Source organism: Haemaphysalis longicornis, unplaced genomic scaffold (genome assembly GCF_048455015.1).
Source record: "Haemaphysalis longicornis isolate Haplotype H1 unplaced genomic scaffold, Haemaphysalis longicornis Haplotype H1 scaffold_9, whole genome shotgun sequence".
Classification (NCBI taxonomy): Eukaryota; Metazoa; Arthropoda; class Arachnida; order Ixodida; family Ixodidae; genus Haemaphysalis; species Haemaphysalis longicornis.
In genome coordinates, this window is record NW_027526460.1 from 382,460 (window position 1) to 405,116 (window position 22,657).

Below are 22,657 nucleotides of genomic sequence, written 5' to 3' on the forward strand. Positions count from 1 at the left end.
AAACGGGTTAAGGCACCGAAAAGTGTCAAAGGTGATCTTCAAGTTACGTTTACGATTACGTGGCTAAGCGACTTTGCTTCTCTGGAGCGCCTCAGCTCGTGGGGAAGTTGCAGGCGCAAATCACGCAGGTTTTCGCCGTGACATAAATCCTCGAGTGGTGAGTTCGCCGTCGCTGATGTCTTTCGTTTCTCCTTCCATTCACGCGAGAACCTGCATGTAACGAAAGTCTGCATGTAACGAAACATTATGAATTCTCGTCAACTTCATTATATCCAGGTTTAACTGCAGTATCGCCCATGCACTAAAGGGAACTTATTTTACACATGCAAAGAGCCCAGGAATTCTATCCGTCCCTTTTCGAAAATGAATACCATTTTTGGATACTGTGAGACATTCTTGCTGATTTCTACATATAATTTAAAGAATATTTTTGTAGATATGCTAGAGTATTTTAGGCGATTCACTCAGTAAAACTAAGGAGTTGTTAGTTTGCCTCTGTCCTGTTGCATTTTGTGTCTCATTTTAAGTATCTCGTTTTTAAATCCCGACACGAATCACCTCGCCCAGGAACGTGTCTTTCTCAGCATAACTGAATGCCTAATATAGTAAGGTTAAAAGGAGAACCCAAGTTTAAAGAAGTAAAGACCACGTAATTTTCTACAGCATATACCGTAATTACCCGATTCTAACGCGCACCCGACTTTGCTCGGAAAAAAAAAATTGGAAACACTTGCCCCTCCGATTGTAACGTGCACGGAACTTTGTGAACAAGAAACACGAATGCGAGAGAAACGGGCGATTTATTTCTCGAAGTAATCTCACTCATCTCACTCCTCGTCGCTCTCCGCTGACCACAACATCTCGTCCTCGGTGCCGTCAAGCGCGTTCGCGATGCCACACTTCTGAACGAACGTTCAACCATGGTCGATGGGATCGTGGCACACGCCTCGCACGTCCATCCCGCGAGCTTCTCCAGAGGCGCACGCTTCAGCCGACCGCTCGTTTTGAACGCGTGAGAGCCGCTGCTGCTATTGCTGTTATCAAGCGCGCAAGTGGAACGATTTGACGATTAGTGCGAACGCCGATAGAAAAGCCTAGGCGTCTATTGCTTCCTGCGTCCGAAAAATTGTTGCTAAAAGCTTTGGCGCCGTCATGAGATGGCGATGGCGATGGGTGGGACGAAATTTCCACTGCTTCGGCAGTTTCGGTTTCGTATCCCATTCCAACGCGCATGCGATTTTTCGACCTATTTTTCCGGAAAAAAAGTGCGCGTTAGAATCGGGTAAGTACGGTACGTTGTTTTCCCGCGTGTGCGCAGGTGCGTCGTGCACGACTCGCTGTATTTTTTTAAATTTTTTTCACAATTCTGGCTCTAAATAGTATTTTGAAAAGGGCAAGCCACAATGCCTGGGCAATCTCTGGCGAAAAGGGTGCTGATAAGTTTTCAAAATACTGATGCTTGCTTGTTGAAGTGCTGCCTTTTTCACCGTTACGGAACACCACGCCCAGGAAACTTCCAATTGCAAGTAATACTGATCGCCAATGTTTGGCTTTCCGCGTTACTTGCGTTCTCTTCGCGCTGCGTTTGTAACGCTTGCGGGAACTTAAAGAAAGCACACGCAATTTGTGCCTTTTTTAGCCAATTCCAAGAATGGAATGCCAATACAAAAGCGAGGTTCAGTGAACAACACAGTGCAGCTATTGGGAACTGTTTGCGTTATTTCGCAACGGGAAAAGTGAAGGGGATCTCCACTGCATCTGTAACAGGGCAACTTAATTTGCCATCTTTGAGGCTTTGTGATTGAATGTTGTTTAACTGTCTTCGCAGCGACATTACGCAAGATTGCGAACACATTTCGCTGTTCTAGGCACCTGTTGTATTTTAAAAGGAACGCAGATGGTCAACAGCACAGCCATAATATAAGATTTGTGCTTACTGTAAGGTCCAAGAAGCCTAGTTTACACACTGGAACCCTGCTAGTCACTTTGGAAAAATCTAGCTAAACATGAGATGTTGATTGCACTGCGTGCGTTAGTAATGTAATTCGCAACTTCACTTGCGCCGAAAGCCTTCAATAACTGACCCTGCACCCGTTAGTCATCAAACCTGCCTTCAAGGTCACTAAAATTTGACTTAACTAAAGCTGCACGTGAAAGACCTGTTTGAACGTTTGAATTTATATCTGTGCGCTGTTTAGAATTCAGAAGTTATATGGTACCTCCCGAATGCAAAGGAAAATAATAATTTCGCCAGCTCCTAAAAACTGTCGGGCCATGATGTACAGTTACCGTTTCAGGGCATCCCAAAATGGCAATTATGGGTCATGTTACCAATGAAAGTGACTGAAACTGCTGTCGTACACTCAATTCGTGAGGTCGGGTTTTCCTGATTCGTCATTATTTCTGTTTTTATCCAAGGTTGAAAGTCATACTCGGGAAAGATCGCGCTTTCTACGAACCAGGTTCATTGTCATCATTTCGGCCGTTCAGTGATTCCCGATGGGTCGCCGCTTTTGCGGCACAGTAATGAAAGTTTATTGCCTCTTCCGTGCAATACATTGAACGCTCAGGAACCGAACTACAGCATACCACTCTTGTCTGCGCCTTTGATGCACACATACGGCGCGAAAAAGGCACGAAGCGCGCCCTCAGTGTGCATTCTCCCGCTACCACTCAGCGGAGCATCGCAGGGCGACGGCGAATACGAACAGAGCACTCCACATTGCGATGCCCTAAGTTAGCCCCTCGATGCGCTCCATCTGGAAGAACGAGCACCGAAATTAGGAACGCGTGTATATATATTTATTTATTTAATTTACTTATTCAGGTACCCCTAAATGCCCTCCGTAGGAGGGTATTACACAGGGGGAGCATTCGCATACATCAAACAAACAACACGTGATTTGGGTCCTAAGAAAATCACAAATTATAAATATAGAAAAACAGAAGAAATAAGAACTTCTCAAACACATAACTACAAAATCGCGTAACTACGAAAAAGAAAGACGAAAGCATACAATCAATCTTAACAAGTCTTGAAATTTTGTTATGTTAGCTTCAGTGGCGATGTGCTCTGGTAGGTTATTCCATTCTACTATTTTGCGTGGAATGAATGACTGTGCGAACGCAAATGAATGGCAAGTGATACGCTTAACTTTGCGAGAATGATCGCACCGTGGAAATGTAACAGCGGGTGAGTGACAGAAGCCGCCGCGGAGGCGCTCATTGAGATGACATGACATGACAAAGACTTTATTAAATCGCCTGCAGTATATAGGCACCCCGTTGGCGGGATACCTAGACGCGGCCTAACGTCGGTCCTGTCTGCACCCTCGACTCGTCAGCGTCCCCGCTACTCGCCCCCAGTCTAGTCGCCGTTACCCCGAGGGGTGGCTGACCTCGCAGCTTTCGCTCGGTCGCTGTCTTTCGAGGGCCTCCAGGATCTGCTGGACGGCCAGGAGTTGGTCTTTCTTGTTATTGCTCCGCGCCGCGGCTCTCTGTTTCCGCTTCTGCTGGTCTTGCTGCACAATCCCACGGGATGTGGATCATAGTGGCCCGAGCCCTGCGGCACACCTTACACGTGTCGTCCGGACACTGTTCTGAGCACATGTGCTTCATTATGACCGGAGTCAGTAACGAGCCCGTCTGCAGCTGTCTAAATAGTGCTGCCTGCTCCCTTGTAAGATCAGGGTGCGGCGGTGCCATTACTCGTCTGTTCATCCGATAATACTTTGTCATTTCGTGGAACACTTGCAATTCTGGCAATGGTTCCCACCTGACTAGCTAGGTTCCCATCTGACTGACTAGCTAGGTTCTGACTAGCTAGGTTCCCATCTGCGCCTTTTCCCGCTCGATTGGCATGTTCATGGAGGCGTTGACTAAAGTGACCCTGCAACACTTTCGACAAGCGCCTTCACTCTTTCCTTCTCGTCTGGAACCATTGCGAAAGCTATAGTTATCGCCAGCACGGAGCGGCACTGCGTGATTTGCTCGTCGCACCAGATACGTCTTCCATTTCTGCTTTGTTTTTGTGGCTTTTTTTTAAGTTGCTATCGAAAAGCGTTCATTGCTGCAACTGAAGGAAAACCGGCCGAGAGCCGCTACATAGCCTTAGTGACGTAATTCGAGCCGTCGAAGAACGTCAAGACTGGGAAAGACAGAAAAATCCTTTGAGCGAGTTTACAAGTTATCTATCTGGTGGGCATATAGCGGTAATTTTTGACTGAGGTACTTTGCGACCTAAGTACTGGGTGTGTTGGGTGACTACGTTCTGCTAGCATTTAAGATTTCAAAAAGAGTTGAAAAAAGTGTTGCAGGGTCTGTTTAAAGCACCGCCCTGTTTGCCCAATGTAAGCCCTATGGCACGACAATGGGAGCTTATACACGACTCCCGCAGTGCAGTCAACGTACTGATTTTGGCGGTTAACCCCGCACTTTTTCTTTTCTTTTGGAACCGGACACGTATCAGTGCATAGCCGTGACAGTTGTTCTGGAGCGGACAACACAACTTTGACTCCGACCCTTCCCCCAATCTTTTTAAGATAGTGTGAATTTCCGCACGAGTAGGGAACAACCACCACCTTGTTAGGTTGGTGGGTCGCCTGGTTATCTTGGTCGCCGTGTCCGATGCCAGCCCGTCTTTGCTTTGAGCGAATTGCGTCAGCCACCGCTACGATCGCGTTAGCGGGGGAACCAGCCGACCTAAGGCGACGCACTTGCTGGTTTCACCAGTTTTGTGTGAGCAGACCTGAACAGCAGTAGCGGCTTCCGGCTGCGGGGGTCGAACATCCAACAGACGTGTTTTCCTGGGAGCTGAAGTCTCATGTCCAAAAATGTGGGCCTGAATTGCTTAGGGACCTCGTGTGTAATCTCCAGGGGATTAAGGCAATCTTCAAAAATCGCCGACGTTCGTGCCACATCCAGGGAAAACGCCTCTTCGCCGCTGCCAACTAATAACAAAGATCGTCAAAATATCGAAATACTTTTGCAACCGTAAAAGTCTTTGCCAGAATTGCTAGTGTTCGCCTCGGTTTGACGAATGTACGCTGGTGTAACGCACACGGGAGACTGTGGAGGCGGCTGCGATGCATCGTGGGGGCGAAGATTGTGTTAGCATGACCTCCGCATCTTTGACAGCGAAAGAGCTGGCCTTCCTGGGTGCGCGCATGTCATAGGGAATTAGGGCTGTGTGCGCGTCTGCACACTGCGCACATACTCTGGTTTCTTTATGTGTTTTTGTTAGCACCGTTGCATTTATATATGCCGTTTTGTAAATAAAATTTCAGTTGGAAGTTAGCGCGTGTCGTTGTCCCGTTAGTCCCCTGTCTGCATTTTCGCGCTTGAAATTCGTACCATGGATTACCAACTATCTAGAACCCATACGTGGTTAATTTGTAAATAATTGTGTTATTCAAGGTATCGGATGATTTGGGAACGTAGGATATGTTCTATTTATTTACAGATCGTATTAGTTAACGAAATGGGCCGGTACGCAGTTTAACGGTGATGTGCGATCGCCTGATTTGAGAAATGGGACTACTTTAGCAATGCCCCAGTCATCAGGAATTGAACCATGAGATAATGACTGCGAAAAAAGCGCTGTTAAAATTACAGACATGCTGCACGATATATTTTGAAGTAGTTTGTTGTTGAATCCCAAATGATCAGATGCCGAGGAAATTTTTAATTTGTTTAATTTCATTTTCATTTTCATTTATAGCATACTGCAGACCTTCGCAGGTCCAAGCAGGTGGGTGCGGTACAAGTAGCAAGTACATATCAGACACTCAAGTCAGGTAGAAATGTAAAAGGAAAAAGGAAAGAATTCAACATACAAGTACAGGTTTACAGACCCAACAATACACAGTTAGCAAAACAACCAAAGTGAATCTTTAAACAGAGTCTTTTAGAAAGTTCCATTCTTCCACTGTTCGTGGAAAAAAAGAAAAATTAAATGCATCTGTCCGTGCAAAATAAGGGTCTTAGGGTTCCGGGGTGATGGTGTCTTGTGTGCCTTGTCGATATGGGTGTCAGGTACTGTGTGGGGTCTAGTGCTGTTTGTCTCTGAAGAAGTTGGGAAAGAAAATCAAGCCTAAATGTCTTCCGTCGTGACTCAAGGACTGCAATGCCATTAGCTCTAATTAAATCAAAAGGTGAATCAGTGTGACGAAACTTAGAGTATATATACTTTACAGCTTTTCTTTGAATTCTTTCTAGTTTATTGACGTTTTTCTGTGTGAACGGGTCCCATATTACGCATGCATATTCTAACTTTGGTCGGATTATTGGTTGGTAGGCCATGAGTTTGACATCTGAAGGAGCGTTTTTTTAATTTGTGTCATAAGAGAGGCAGTTTACAGAAGGCGGAAGCGGAAATATTGTCAATATGTTGATTCCAAGATAAATTACTTGTGAGTGTTACTCCTAAATATTTGAATTCAGAAACTTGCTCCACAGGTGACTCATTTAGTGTATAAGTATACTGAAGTGGATTTTTCTTCCAGTTTATACGCATACATACAGTTTTATCTAAGTTCAAAGCCATTCCCCAGCGATTGCACCATTGGAAAACATTAAACACACTGTCATTAAGGTCATGTTGATTTTCAGGGCAAGTAATTTCATTACACAAAACACAATCGTCTGCGAACAGACGAATTTGCACAGATGAACATACTACACTTACAATGACATTTATATACAGCAGGAACAGCAGGGGTCCCAAGACACTCCCTTGCGGTACTCCGGAGGTGACAGGAAGACAGCCCGATCGTTGATCCCGGCTTCTTCAATTATTATTTCTGCCATAGGGTGATCTGGTGATATATTTGAAGTTAAAGGAAGGGATGGACAGATATGTAATAGATATGTAACAGATCTTCCATATGTAACAGGTCTTCGATATGTAACAGATCGAACGAAGCCTTTCGGAAGAGTCGAGGCGGACCGCGAAGCAAAGTAAATCAAAGGCAGAGAAGCGCTTCGACAACGCGAAGCGGAACAACTCTCAGGCGCACGCACCGTCCACGCCTTTGTGTTGGCAACCTACAAGAAGTGTTACCCGCCTTAGCGGCGTTGTGCTGCTGAGCACAAGGACGCGGGTTTGACTCCTGCCCGTGGTGGCCGCTTTTCTGGTGGAGGCGGACAGCAAAAACGCTCGTGTGTTTAAGAGTTCGGCGCACGTATAAGACCACGTTAAACGTTAAATGTGGTCAAAATTAATCCGCAGCCCACCACTACAACGCGCCTCATCGCCTGTGTAGCGCTGGCGCATTACACCACATAACCAGTCAATGTTTCAGAGTTTTAAAGACGATAGCCTTTCTTGGGCTACTTAAGCGCATAAATTTTGGTCTGTCTGTATGCCTGTCGAAAAGAGAATTTATTAAAACCAGTTACAGCAATAGGAACCGCTGTAGTTAGCTACTACACGGGTCGACAGGGCACAGGATATATGCAATGTGCTACACAGGAAACGCAGTGAACATCACACAAGTTTAGAAAAAACAAGGTCCACCGCACCGAAGGCTCTTTACAATAACGTCCACGGCACAAGGTCCAGACGCCAGATTTCACGCGTGGGAGTCAACATAAAATCCACAACATTTCACACACATCAGTTCTACTCTATACGCATGTCTAAGTCCGTACGTAGAGGCATGCTCAGCCAGGCTGCCTAAACCAACGTTACTGTTGCCTAAACTACGCCTTGGCCTCTGAACGTACGACTCCCTGGCCTAGACAACACGCAAGTGTTACACCTTATTAACCCTTTTGGCACTGGTGGCGTCAATTGACGACATCACATAAAAGTTCCTCTAGCCCATAGCGAACGAAACCAAAACTGCTAGTTTTTTGGACGAATTGTTCTTCATTTATGCCCATTGCGATAGATATCACTGTTGTTTCATTTTATTCGATCTCCACGCTACGAAGAAGGAGAAGCTCCGGTGAAGAAGAAATTACGACATTGAGGGTGAAAAAAATGGCGGTGTGAGTTTTATGCATAACCTTGTAAATCGATAAATACGCACATTACGAAGCTGATTTTTTGTTTGTATGTTCATGCAGTCATAATGTTTAGGAAAATGTGCGAAAGCGATGTTTCTGATAGACTTAAAAATTTTAATTGTCACATGTCCTAATTAATTTTCTTATTAACAAATCTGTAATTACTTGAGCTTACAGATTTAATTTTTGTTTGGGGGTTATGGGACCCCAAATTTTCAGGAAATCCGCAGAAAACAATGTTTTTCTTTAAATTAAAAAATCAGGGCTGAAAGGGTTAATAAGGCACTATACACCATTGCACAGCGTTATTGGCGACCTTGATGAAGCGAGTCAACCAACGCAAGAGGAAGGATCCTTCCCTCAGCGCCACCAGCTCATGCTGCAGGTGCTCTATGGCCATTTTACGAACGCGCCACCACAGGGGGCAGGCACATGGCACGCTGCGGTCGGGCCTGCAAGGCGGCTACACCTCTCTGGCTCCAAACGACAGAAGCACCCACACACAGCAGAAAGCTGGCGAAGGAATTTTTGGATGCGACGCATCTCTTTAACTCGCCTTGTCCCTCCATGCATGCATCCGGCGTCCATCTGCACGCCTTTCCCCCATTCTCCTCGCCACGCCAGCTGCGCGGTAACGCCGCTCTCACCGCAGCGCCATCTTGCGTTAGCGCTCGCTCCCCTCGCCATGCCAGCTGTGCGTCAGCGCGCGTTAGCGCTCGGTTAACACATGCGCATGCGCTACTCTCTCTCATTCCCCTCACCGTTAACGCGCGGTACATATAAACGCGATAACTGCACCGCTCCGCTCAGTCACTCCACCGCCGCCGCTTCGATGACATCCGATGACCACCGATGATTTGAATGGAGACTAACAGGTCTGCTAGCGCGATGGTCGGCGCAACCGTAACAAGCACCGCCCAGATGCGTCGCGTCACCCCATGTTTTCCCCCCGCGGAAAGATGTGGCCATTTTCGATTTCGTGTGGGCTCCCAGCTATATAAGCTCAAACATTTTGCTGAGTAAAACCCTGAATGTGGTGGCCACACGACACTCAAAAAGAGCATGCTCTAGAGTCTCAGTTCGTCCGCATTGCGGGCATCGGGCAGAGCGAACCACACCAAATGCTGCAAGGCGGTCACACGTCGGCAGTGCTCTACAGCAACGCGGCCGCCCGAAATCACGAACGTCTGCAGGAAGCACCGCTGACGATAACTGTTGCCAGCGGGCCCCGCGAGACTTCTATTTTTGCAGGTCATCCAATTGCCCAATAGCCAATTTCTCGCATATATCCGTCGCAGATGAGGCTCTAATATCCAAATCTGGGTTGGCCGACTGAAAGCCTCTAAGTGTTTTAACAACGTACCTATAGAAAGCCGGCGGCTGCGCCGCTGTAGGTCCGGTAATGGGCTCATCATGAACAATAAGTGAGCAGTATCCAAGAAGTAGCGAAGCAGAGCCTGCCCCGGGTACTCATCATCATCTACCAGTTCCCACACACCGCGCAACGCTAGAACACTTGAAATTGTGTTCAGGCTCGGCAACCCCCCCCCCCCCCCCCCCCCCATGCTGCGGGCAGACGCAGAAGAGCGCGCGCAACTGACTCGGTCTAGCCAGCCCAGAAAAAGGACCCTAATTTTGTGTCCAGCCGACCACCGGTTATGTCACGAGATGGCCGCGAGCCACCCTCGCCACACAAAAGAGCGCCGCTGAAACGCACGGCTTAATGATACAGCTCCTCTCAGAGAGAGACAGCCCGAAAGTTGACGCTATGCCTGTGCGCTTGTCAGCCGCGTCGAACAGAGCCTCCCACGTCTCACGAGCCACTCCTCCAGAGACACGCAAGACCCACTCGGACTTTCCTCTCCCACTCTACCTCTCCAGCAAGGTCACTGGCAAGCGACCCTAATCGTAGCGCTCTGCTTTTGCCCTTGTTCAGCCAGGATCCAGACAGCTCACCATACTCCGAAAATAGCCGTATAAACGCTCGGTAGCTGTCCTCATCCCGGGGAAAAAGGGACGCTGCGTCCGCATATGCAGATACCTTAATCTGGCCTTGACCGGGAAGCGGGAAGCCGCGGATGGAAGGGCACGCTGCCACGCGACGCAGAAGGGCGTCCAGGCATAGGAAAAAGAGCGAGGGGGACCAGGGACAATCCTGCCTGATCCCGCGAGCGCACTATGAAGCGATCACTGAGGCGGCCATTAACAAGTAGCCGGGCGGTCACGTGCGAGTAAGCTAGCCGAAGGTAAGATAAATAAATACTCTTACGGGAAACCGTATACACCTAAGACAGCGAGCATGTACAGGTGCTCCGCTCTATCGAAAGCTTTCACCTGATCGACTGATACGATCGCGAATGCCGGTTCTCGACGTGAAGTCAAATAGGTCGCGGGCCCGGCTAAGGATAAAAAAAATCGACCGGCTTGGCACGCTGCACGTTTGCGCACTGCTTAGGATGTGCGAGAGTACGTGGCTCATTCGGCGGGCTCTTGTAATTAGTGTTGAGGAGCGTGATTGGCCGGTACGCATTTGGGTCCGAAGGACTTCCTCCCGGCTTCGCTATCAGGACGACACGACTGTCGCGAAAGGATTCCGGCCGCTCTCTATGAAGAAAGCCGTTCACCATGGCGAGAAGCGCGCCCCCAACAACGGAAAAAAGGTCTTGTAGAACCTTGCAGGGATGCTGTCAGGGCCGGCGCTGAAGCGCCGTTTAGGCGTCTGACGCATAGAGCTCCTCTGTCGAAATCGGCGCACACAGCCTGCTCCCCATGTCATTAGGTACCTGGGCAGCGCCTTTCAAAAAGTCGCTGGGCGTTCCGCAAAGAATTGATCGCGCAACGTATTCTCTGAGGTGGGGAGGCGAGAAAAATGTGGCGTGAACGCCTCACAACTGTCGTTGCAGTCAGCGCTTTTTGAGCCGTCCGACAACATAACGTCTGCCACTTGCGCCAATCGCGCTCGCTTGCGCTCGCTTGGCGGGCCATGGTCCGCCAAGCGAGCCTGCTTTGACGTACCGTAACACGGATGGGTCTGAAACCGGCTGGCCTAAAAACTGGGCACGACTAGCAGCGCGAGAGGACTGCCGTAACAGGTGTTCATATCGCGCCCTCATTAAATTGGCGTAGTCACGCATGGTGAAGGTTAAAGAGCCACCCCTTTTGACAACCCAAAGCCTCCACAGTGTATCTATCGTTGAACGCGCTCGCAATGTGGCCTTTACGCGCTCCCCCCTCCCGGACTAACTCCTCGCGCCAGCAGGACTTTAACTCATCCCAGGGTAGTGGGTTCGTCGAGTCGCTACGCAGTGGACGCAGCGCATGCCTTAACTCGGCTACACTGACCTCATCTCTCAGAAAACTCTCGTCCATCCGCCACATCTGGTGACGTGGCATACAGTCGCCGAGGTTTAGAGTCGCTAAGACTGGCTTGTGATCAGAGATACGCGGAGTGCCCGCAGGAGAAGAGAGAACGTCACAGCGCTCAACATAGTGGCTGTGCTCCGGTTGGAAGTAGAACTTATCCAACCGGCTGCCCGACCGTCCCCTCTCGCACGTGGCGACAAACCTTTCACCCTGCAGCTGCACACACGCGACGCGGAGTTGGAACTGGCTTACAAGATCCGGTAGTGCCCGCTCGCCGACATAAGGTTTACCCTGTCCAAGGCCGCACACATCTCGCTGGGTATCGAGAACACAGTTAGAGTCCCCCACTAAAAAGGAGTAATAATTTTAAGAGTTTATGAAGTTTAAGAAGTTTGCGGGGATAAGAAGTTTGCGTCTAAGAAGTTTGCGGGGTTAAATTGGTCGCAGTTAGCACAGGACCGGGATAATTGGAGATCCATGAGAGAGGCCTTTGCCCTGCAGTGGGCGTAGATAGGCTGATGGTGATTATGACGATGATGGCTAAAAAGGTTGGGTAGGGCTCCAACATGAATGCATCTGGAGATGTGGAAAGCGCTGATGAATCGGAGTGTCGCGCCGGTGCATAAACAACCACGGCTCGCACACGACGATCGAGGAGCAGACAATCCACTGCAAGCACGCGCCCGTCAAAGTCGAGCGTGCAGTAAGCCTTGCGGCGTAAACAACTCCTGCAGCCGAAGCTGCCCGATCAGTCAATGTAAAAAACGCCTCTACCGAAAACCGCTCGCGAAAAGCCAACACATCGCGCGGCGAGTGGAAATTACATTCTTGCAGGAAGAGAACGTCAACGTTTTGCGCACGTGCGTGATGCATCTGCCTGTGACTCGATACAGCCACTCGGCCAAAGTGAAGCAGAAGCTGCGCCATAGTATTGTATACTCACAGCCAAATATAAACGTCTATAAGTCCTGTGGAAATGTTCATACTTGTCAACATTGTTGAACAAGTACGAGACATTACGCAAACATAAGACATGAAATCAATAAATAAGTGATATTTGCAGTGTTCTTTTATTAAAAAATTCATGGATGCTTGGTTTTTGCTATAGCAAATGAAAGACTACAAAAAAAAATTAACTCCGTCGCCTGCAGTTGCCCGCGCTGATATAGCTCCTGACGGCACTTTGAAGAAATCAAACGGCAACAGTAACGAAATGTTCCACTAGATAGGTTCCACGTTCTGCTTGGAACGCACGTGGAGTAGTGCAACGTGGTTTATAAACGTTGGAGTACGGTCCCTCTATTCACGCGTGTCTCCGCCGTACGGCAGTGCTAGCATAGAGGCACCGGGCCTCTGAGCAGTGGAACGCGGTAAATTTAAATTGGGTATAGCATGTTAAAACCTCTGGCGTGTTTATCTTGAAAGGAGCAATACGGCAGAGTAACAGCATGAGAGGTGAGCGGGAAAGAGAAAAGACATTTACTTCGTAGGGGCGCCAATCGGCGATCACCTGTCGTCGACATTTGCAACGAGAGAAGCAGATACGGGCTCATTTTTTTTTATTTCGGCCATGTGTGCATTCCAGGGAAACCGAGACAGCTTCGCTGTGTAATCTGCCATCATATGCATTGTTCAGCCTTTGCTATTTTTATTATCAACTCCACAGGCCGCTTGGAAAGTACTCTCGAATGCAGTAACTACATGCTCGCGAAACGTTGGAAAACACAAATTTTATCACAGAATATGACGCATGCCTGGTTGCCACTAACCGCGGGCGAGTAGACAGCAGGAAAAACTGGCAATGTACACTCTCCTCCCTCGGGGAGCGGTGTCCGGACAAGTGTCCGCACGAGTGATGCGTCCTTCCGGACCGCTCGATGACACGTCGCTGTCATCTTCCAGTGAAATGACGAGCGGGGTCGTTGGCCTTCCCTTATAAAACAGAAAGGGTCATTTCAACCACTTTCAACTGAGAAGGGGATTAACGACGGTGCGTGTGCGTGACATCCTAACAATTACTAACAATTATTACTAACAATTACTAAGTCTAACAATTACTTCAAAATTTATGCCCTTAATTACTCATTCAAAACGGAACTAAAGTAAACTTCTCGTAAAAATTTCACCAACGGATTCACAGAGTGCCGTTAAATCGGAAATCGGCGCTTAGTCGTTTTAACGATTTCTGTTGCCAGGAGTCTATTCGGCCATGCGCTAGAGGGCTATAGAAGCATTTTGCAGTATTCTTCCAAGGTAGTTTCCTCACGTGCCAGAAAGTTTCTGCTCGTTACTGAATCGGAGTTGCAGAGGTGCGATGGTCTCTTTGTGGTTACTCTCGAATGTGTACGTCAACGCCCGTGCCAGTATTGTTTTGTGCCAGCGAAACGCTGGGATCTCGTTGTTCGTTCTATTATACGGTCTATTAAGAGCCCTATTACGTGTGTGTATTTAAGCATCATGCGGCTCTTACATTAAGCTCTGCGCCTGGTCCTACGTTGTTGTTGTTGTTGTTGTTGTTGTTGTTGTTGTTGTTGTTCTTCTTCTTCTTCTTCTTCTTCTTCTTCTTCTTCTTCTTCTTCTTCTTCTTCTTTTTTCTTCTTCTTCTTCTTCTTCTGTTGTGTGTGTTTCTGCGCAGTTTTTCACTAAGAACCAGTGCCAACTCGCCCAGTTTGTCGTTCTTCTAAGCCATTTCTGCAGGTTACGGGAGTCTTAATTCCGCTGGGATGCCTTCGAGGCCGGGTGGCATCATCAAACGCAACGTTTGTTCGAGTGTGTCTTGCATTTCTCGAATTTCGTTTGGTGTGTGTGCGAGTTTGCGCGCGCCCCATAAAAATTTCATTGGAGTTTATGTTGCTTCAAATGCGCACAATCCAACTGACACAAACGCTAAGAGGTGACATGCGCAGGGTTGGTGTCCCATCGGCGCAGAAGGTCATGGTGTCACCTGGAGACGCAGGTGTAGGTAAAAATCACCGAGCTCTTAGTTCCACCGTTAGCACGCGCTGATCAGAGCCCCGCCTGAGTCAGTAACGTAGCCAGAAATATTTTTCGGGGGGTGTTATACGCCGCCGGCAATAAAGGAAAAGAAGGGTAGCCTGCGCGCTAACATCATTTCGTTTTCATTTTCTTATTTCATCGAGTCCAGCCGCTGGCTGCGGCTAAAACATGGCGTCGGAACAAGCAGCCCGCGCTCACTTCAGGGACGTGAACCCCGGGCTCCGTGAGCGCGTACCGCCGAGCCCGGCACATAGCGATATATGTAGCACTCTGCCCCCCTGCTAGTTCGAGACTCTACATGTTGCAAAAAGATATACACAAAACAATTAATGCAAAACGATTTGTCGGTGGATTTGTGCGCCGTTGACATGCTGACCGAGGACATGCTGCTGCGCCTTCTTCCGCGTCTACAACCGTAGTGGGCGCCGCGGCGGCGCTAGCTTTTCTTCGGAAGGGCTCCCAGCGGGTGTGCTGTCTTCATCATCCCGTCTCTCGTTCAAGGTTCCTTCTTCCGCGTCGACAACCGCATTTGGCGCTAGCTTTTCTCTAGAGCGAGTTATCTCCAGACCCGATGTATCTAGGCGAACGGCATCGGCTAAGACGACGGCTGATTTGGGTGCTCGGTACGCATTACGCGTAAATGGTTGAGACGTCTGCGAACCTGTCCAGCAGACGTCTGGACTAACCAGGAGCGGAGTCCTTTCCTCTCGAGTAGCACGCAGGAATCTATCGAGGCCCATTTCCGAAGTTTCCTATGAAAACTTGCGGTTGCGCTACCATTCCTTTTTCAAAATGTCGGACTGTTCTGTATGACGGTTGAGCTTGTCGGCACTATCAACTGTAGATTTATCCGGAATTCCCGATTTAACATTAGTTGTGCTGGGCTTTTCCCTGTTAAGGAGCTAATAGTTAGTGCTGTTTAAACATAAATCTTGCCAAGCGCAGGCTGATGTCCGTACCTTTCTCTGTCGCCCGAGCCAGCTTAACTTCATATACCGTGCGTTCAGCTTGGGCGGTAGTTGTCGGGTGGTATGGAGCACCTGTAATTTTCTTAATTCCGTCCCTCTGACAAAAGGTTGTCATTTCGGCTGCAACGAACGCAGTACCGCTGGTGGTGACGAGCTTCTCCTGAATTCCCAAAGTCGCAAACAGTCGACGCAGCTCCAGGATGACCATTGACGAAGTAGCGTTTGGGATGCAACGCACTTCCAACCATTTGGTGTATGTGTCGACGATGATCAAGAAAATTAGCCCTTCGAGCGGTCCAGCAAAGTCCAAATGTAGCGTCTGCCAAGGGCGCGATGGGTGTTGCCAAGTAGGCAAAGGAACTCTGGCTTCGTCCCTCCGGGACTGTTGACACTGAACACATTCAGCTGCCGTTCACTCGATTTCTCGGTCTGTAGCAGGCCACCAAACGTAAATGCGTGCGACCGCCTTCATCGCGACTACACCTATGTGCCCGGCATGGATAAGTTTCAAAACTTCAGGTCGAACCATCGTTGGTATCACAACTCATGACCCCCAAAGCAGGCAAACACGCAGTGTTGACAGCTCGGTGTCCTTTTTACGAAAAGCTTGGAAGGTGTCCGCCGTTAGTTGGCGAATCCTATCCTTTTGGACCGCATTGTAGACTTGACGAAGCGCCGGGTCTTCCTCCGTCAACGAGGCTATCCTTCGAACAGATAGTGGGGGATTCGGAAGTGCTTCTGTCATGAGCACGTCAGCGGGAGGCCATGGTTCATCATCCATGGACGATAGCGGAAGCGGACTAAGACCATCAGCATTTTGATACGACTTGGCAGGTCGGTACGCCAACTCAGTCATACGCAGCTAGCTTCACGCACCAGCGCTTCATGCGCGGAGACACAACCGCCGGTATCGGTTTCCCGGGGCTCAGAAGCCCAAACAGAGGCTGGTGGTCCGTGTAAATGATCATGTGATGGCCTGCCAGGTACTGATGGAAGTGAATGGCGCCAAAAACGACAGCAAGACCTTCTCTGTCCAGTTGCGAATAGTTCCTCTCGACTGAGCCTAGAGTTCTGGACGCAAAAGCAATGGGGCTTCCCGGCGGCCTTGAATGTCTTTCTGGGCAAGGACCGTGCCAACGCCATACGGTGAGGCGTCGCAGGAGAGGATCAACGGTTTTGATGGGTCGTAATGAGCCAGCACAGGTTTCTACAGCACAATCTGTTTGAGCCGTTTGAAAGTTGCGGCATGCTTGGCTTCCCATCTCCATGGTACATGCTTGGCGAGCAACCGGTAGAGATCGTTGGCAATGGTGGCGCGATGCTCCAGGAAGCGGTCATAAAAGGAAATCATGCCAAGAAACGACTGCAGTGTAGCCTTTGACGTAGGTTCCGGCAACTCCTTAATCGCCCTAATCTTCTCGTCCGTCGCTGAAATCCCCTTGGCATCAATCCTGTGTCCGAGGTAGACAACCTCCGGGAGCCCGAAACGGCACTTCGACATTTTGGCTCGTAGTCCCTGAGCCTGTAGCCTTGCAAGGACTAAACCCAGACGCTTATTGTGCTCCTCTTGCGTCGAACCCGAAACTATGATGTCATCCAGGTATGCGCAACTGCCTTTAATTCCAGCCCGGGTAGTGGCCATACATCTCTGGAAAATGGCAGGAGCAGCCGAGACGCCAAAAGGCAACCTCTTGACACGGTACAGCTCCTTGGGCGTATTAATCGTCAAGATGACGGCTGTTTCATCCGTGACCTTGAGCTGCTGGTAGGCTTGGGTCTGGTCCAATGTCGAGAACAACTTCCCGCCTTCGAGCTTTGCGACAATCTCACTGACGGTGGGTAGCGGATACGAAGATTTGTCGACGCCTCTTTGACGGTGCTTCGATAGTCGCCACACAGACGAATGCTCCCGTCCTTCTTCAGAATGATGACAACGGGAGTGGCCCATTCCGAGTGTTGTATTGGTTCGATGATGCCTTGCCTGGTTAGCCGATCGATTTTTTCCTCGACACGCTCTTTAAGTGCAAACGGCCTAGGACGAGCACGGAGGAACTTCGGTGATACCGAGTCCTTGAGATCCAGCTTAACCAATGGCCCTTTGTATTTGTTCATGTTTTCATCGAAAACAGAACCAAACCTTTCCAGAATGGCCTTGATGCTGCTGTCACAGGCTAAGAGGTTAATACGTACCATGGATGCTGATACCTAGCGGCTCGAACCAGTTGCGGCCTAACAGGCTGCATCCAGGTGTCTTCTTAATCACCAATGGTAATCTCTGGGTCGTACCCTTGCACTGCACCTCGACGATGGCAGTTCCCAGTGCTTGGAGGCCTTCCAGTGTCAAGTCTCGATGCTGTTTATTGAGATAAGATAAGAAGTTTATTCGTCCAAATAGCGAGTCAGAGTCCAGTCCAGGTTATTCGTCCAGGAAGCGAGTCAGAGTCCAGCCGCTGGCTGTGGCTAAAACATGGCGTCGGAAGAAGCAGCCCGCTCTCGCGCAAGCGGCATGAGAGCGTGAACGCCGAGTCTGGCAGCTCGAACAGCTTGAGCCATTAATGATGCGTCGCAGCTGCCATAGGCTGCCGGTAGTGCCGAGATTCGGGCGGAAACCAGCTTGCGCAGGGTGAAGATAGGGTTCGACATACTCCAGGTAGTGCACTATCGTTCGATGAGTTTGCATAGAACAGGTGTGAGGGAGATTGGCCGAAGAGAGGGTGGGTTCGCTGGAATACTGTACCGGCCGGGCGGCATCTAAAATTCCGAGCATGTCTTAAGAAGCAAAAACTTTTCGTTTTCTGGCAGCGGAACTCATCACCCACGAACTGACAGTGGAAACACGAGTCTGCACGCTGACAGGCAGGCCTAGCACCTCCTCTAAACTTACGCCTCCAACTGACAGCGCACTCACACGTGGAAACGCAGGGTGAAAAAAGTGGTGTAGTTAGTCTTGCCACCTGGTATCATGTATACGCAAGCAAGACCTAAAGTGGGTTTAATGGCCCTAGCCGCTCCGTTCATCATCATAATCATCATCACATCATCATCACGTCGTACCGATTTTAACAATTCCAGACGTTTTTGTAGCTTAAAGTACTAGTGCTAGTATTCGGTAAATTAGTGCATTTCTCCGTCCAAGTTTTCAGTAAAAGTGCGAAAAACAGTGACTGTGATTAAATCAAGGTTTGTTACCGCGACGCCTTTGTTACATAGAGGTCGCAAACATATGGGCTTCAGTTGGGGTGGAAACAGAGAATTGAAAAACGTTGTTAAATCCAGGAATTCGTTGCATAGAGGTTCGTCAAATCCAGGTTTAAGTGATTAATATACCAATGCTGAGTGCGAAAAGCGTGGAGGGAAAAGGCCCAAATTCGGAGAGGGGAATGCGCTGCCCAGAAAACTTCAGGTGGGGGGGTTCTGGCAGCCTGGCTACGCCCCTGGCCTGAGTGGACACGTGTTCAAGCGACGTGTGCACGTGTGTACGCTTTGGTGCAGGTGGGCGCAGTGTTTTTTCTCGCTGCCACGTGGACGACGACGCAGGCCGGAATCGTCGGCGCCCCCACCGTGGGCTACGCTGCGCCCACGTATCCAGTGCCAGTTGCCTATGCAGCGCCGGCCGCCTACGCAGCGGCTCCCGCGGTCGGTCACGCGAGCTCCGCGCCCGTAGCTGCCCGTTACAGAGGCCCCCCGGCCTCTGGGCCAGCGCCGGCTGTTCACCTCGGTCCCGCTCGGTACGCCGACCCCGCACCTGCGCCCGCCGGAATGAGCCATTACAGCGGCCCACCCTCTGCGCCTGCTGGCTCTCGCTACGTCGGCCCTGCACTTTCGCCCGGTTACACTAGCCCTGCACCCGCGGTGGCTGGCCGACCCGCAGCCGTCTCGACATCGTACTCCACCAGGACGGTGCACGGGCCGGAGGAGTACGCGGCGCCCGCAGCCAGTCCTCCAGTTGTGTACGGCACTCCGGTGGACAAGGTAGGAACGGCACAGGCCGCCGCCGCTTTGTGCGTCCGGGGTCGACTGCACGGTTTGCCAGTTCTCCGCCTCTCGAGGCGCTCGTTGTCTCCACCACTCGTAAATGTGATGTGGGCAAGAATTCTGGTCCGTATTCGGCCCACAGTCCGGGACGCGTGATGCGCTGGCCCGGGGTTGCCGGTATTCAGCTGTTATCTGAAATCAGCCACGTGGTGTGGAGGCTCGCTCATTCATGTGGGAGAGCTTACATTGGGCTCCTCCAAGCCTAATGTAAACTCTGTAATCAACCAGGCATTTTCAAGCACATTGTGCGGGAGTGCGACAGTAACCCAGACATTCCAGCCCTTTCCCCGTCTCCTGGGCCTCAAGATACACTTCTGCTGGTCGAGAGGGTCAGTCGAGCCAGGACAACACATGAAATAAGGGACCGCCGCGAATTTATTGCTCATTAAAAAGTTCTGCCTCCTTCTCCCAAGTGGATTCTCTACTTCTTGTGTCCTAAGTGCGCGGACATCAACCGGCTTTCAATGTTTTCAATCAATGCTTTCAACGGGAGACCAAGAGTCATGCACGGGGGAAATCTCTAATTCTGACTGGAAGGACGAGCAGCAGATGAACGAGAGTCGTAAGCCTGCCAAGGGGTGTCAAAGGGAGGCTGTTTTATCACTGGGAAGAAAGATAAGATGGGGCAGAAAAGAGGAATTGATGCGGCTGGCCTGACAGGGTCTGGTGAGAGGAGCAATTCAGAGTGCGGTTCAAGTCGTCCGACCTCTCACGACTTTCTTGTTGTTCTCGATGATGATGACAGTGTTTCCTAATCACCTTTTTTCATCGTGTTTCTTCGGCCAATGTTCCCGGGATAGGTGCTCGACCCGCGGACCCTAGCCGCAGCTCGTGTGGCGTACGGACCTGCTGCCGCCATCAGGGCAGCTCCGATTGGGGCGGCCGTTGGTTTCCCGGCGGGCTACTACGGAAGATGTGCGTTGCCGCCGTTTTCTTGCCTGTGCCTTTTACATGATATAGCGAAAGTTCCATTGCTTCGGGTACAAACGCAGAAAACGGTTCGTTCCGCCACCTTTTAAACCCGCCGCGGTGGCTCGCTGACCACCGGGTGGCCAGGCTGTGCTGCTGAGCCCGAGGACGTTGCGCGTTACATTCCCTGCCGCGGTGGCTGCTCTACTGACGAATGTTGAGTTTTCGGCGCACGTCAAAGATCTCCAGGTGACCCATACTAATCCGGAGCCCTCCACTACGCGGCGCTCTCGTAGCTCAAGTGTAGCTTCGGCACGTGAAGCCCCACAGTCGATTAAACCGATTAATGCGACCTTCAAGCTCAGCCAAGGTCAAGCCAGCGCCTCATGCGCGCTGTGAAAGCGTCCGTTCGTTCCAAGGGGAGGAGGAGGGTACAGGCAGGGCGCAGCACCGCCATTGGAAAACGATACGGCACCAGTGTGTGTTTTGTCTTGCTGGGCGATTGAGTGCGCAAGTGAAACTAATGCGTCCAGAAATTGCAATTAGTTCAGCCGTTTTTATTACTGTGTGCTGAAAAGTCTACGAAATGGTGTGTCGACTTAATGATTTTGGTGGCACTTTCCGGGCAATAATTGATCCCGGCAACATGGTAGCCAATGAATCGAACCTCATCAGACTCGATTTCCCCTCTTTTTTAGCAGACATTATTTGTAATACATTTCTTGTTCTTTCCATAGAACTTTCGCGAACATATACCTGTCTGCCACTAAATTCCTCCGCTCGAACACAGTGGAGATCCTCCGTCCTTCCATCCCGACACAGCGCCGCGCATTATCCGGCATGAAAGCACAGCTCACCGGACTATGGCTTGAAATGATCATGTTTGTTAGAAGCTGGTGCGTAAGCAGCTACTAAAGACAGCGCGTATGTTAAGAAAGAAATCCGTAGTTATTCAAGCAGTGTTCTGAAAATTGCTAACCGATCCTGTCCGTACTTTGCAGGATTTCCCGCTCTCCGCACCGGCTCCCCCCTGCTGGAAGAGGACGCCCTCAGGCCGCTTTGCGCCGAAGCACGGCGGCTACGTTGGACCCGCGCAGACAACCACTGAACCGGCACTGTGATAGCTCTCGGTGAACCCCACGGGTGTCGGCAGCTGAATAAAAACTGTCTGCACATTACTTCCTGCACGCGGTTCTCCAATACGCTACGTCAATCGAGGGCACTGCATTTTCCTTGACCATTACTGCAAAACAGGGCCCCCAAATAGCACAGTGCTGGCAGCGTAATGTGGATTCCGAGTCAAGAGGTCCAACGAGTCAAGATCCAACGCGTCAAAAGGTCCAATATTGGATCTCTTGACTCGTTGGACCTCTTGACTCACCGAGGACCTCTGTATGGATTCCGAGTCAAGAGATCTAAAGAAAAGATCCAACAAGTCAAAAGGTCCAATATTGAATCTTTTGATGCGGTGGATCTTTTGACTCGTTGGATCTTTTGACTCACTGTGGGCATTTTGACTCATTCGATCGTTTGACTCGTATTGGATCTTTTGACGCAGCAAGGCGAGCCAAAGGGTACAACGAGTCAAGAGGTCCAATATTAAACATTCTGACTTGTATCTTTTGACGCGGCTAAGGCCAGTCAAGTGATCTAGTCTCTGTATGGGCCTCACTTTGGGGCACTTTTGTTTGTTAAGGTTCAAGACTATAGTTCCGTTAACTCTTCGTTTTCCCTACAAGGAGCGTGTTCATTCGCTCTAAGCACCAATTTCCGAGCCATATGCTAGTGTTTTTTTTTAAGTATATGCATGTTGCTCTCATACAAAAATACGTTTGCGTCACGGGCATGGGAAATTATCTCAGTGGTTAAGAGCAAATTACCAAGGCCCTTTACCGGCTCCTGTCTTTTCAGTATAGGGAATTTCGGTTTCGGGGCCTTTCGGTACACTGAGCTTTTTTTTTTTTTTTCAAATTTCAAATTCGAATTTATTTTTTCTCTCAACATAATACAATGTCGATGGTCTCCCTGGCAAGAAAGCTACAGCTTGATGGGGCCAGGGAGCCAAATTGGCAGCTCAAAAACAAATTTCGGTACAAAAACCAATTCAAGCGCGCATTTTAAGCAGCAAGATATGTGCGTCGTGGCAGCTGCAGGCACAAAAACAGTACTTATTTAATACACGTATTCTTGCTCGCAATTCCGCATTATTTTAACGCAGTGAAAAGGTTTTGCGGCCTTACCAAATGAAGCACTCTTTATCTGCGGAATAGTTGCCGAAATAACTGCAGCTTTGAGATAATATAATTGTTGCATATACCGTTTTCTTTCTAGCGAATCATTATCACCATAACTTTGTTTAAAAATCAGTGAAAACA

The 22,657-nt window shown here is 49.6% G+C and overlaps 1 protein-coding gene across 1 annotated transcript; it reads left to right on the plus strand.

Moving 5' to 3' along the window:
• The first annotated feature begins 1,403 nt into the window (after window positions 1–1,403).
• On the plus strand, window positions 1,404–21,428 carry LOC144152454 (uncharacterized). Its single transcript, XM_077683719.1, has 4 exons — window positions 1,404–1,526; window positions 18,831–19,310; window positions 20,174–20,288; window positions 21,284–21,428. Coding segments are annotated over exons 1-4 (720 nt in total). The 3' UTR covers window positions 21,286–21,428.
• The last annotated feature ends 1,229 nt before the right edge of the window (window positions 21,429–22,657 follow it).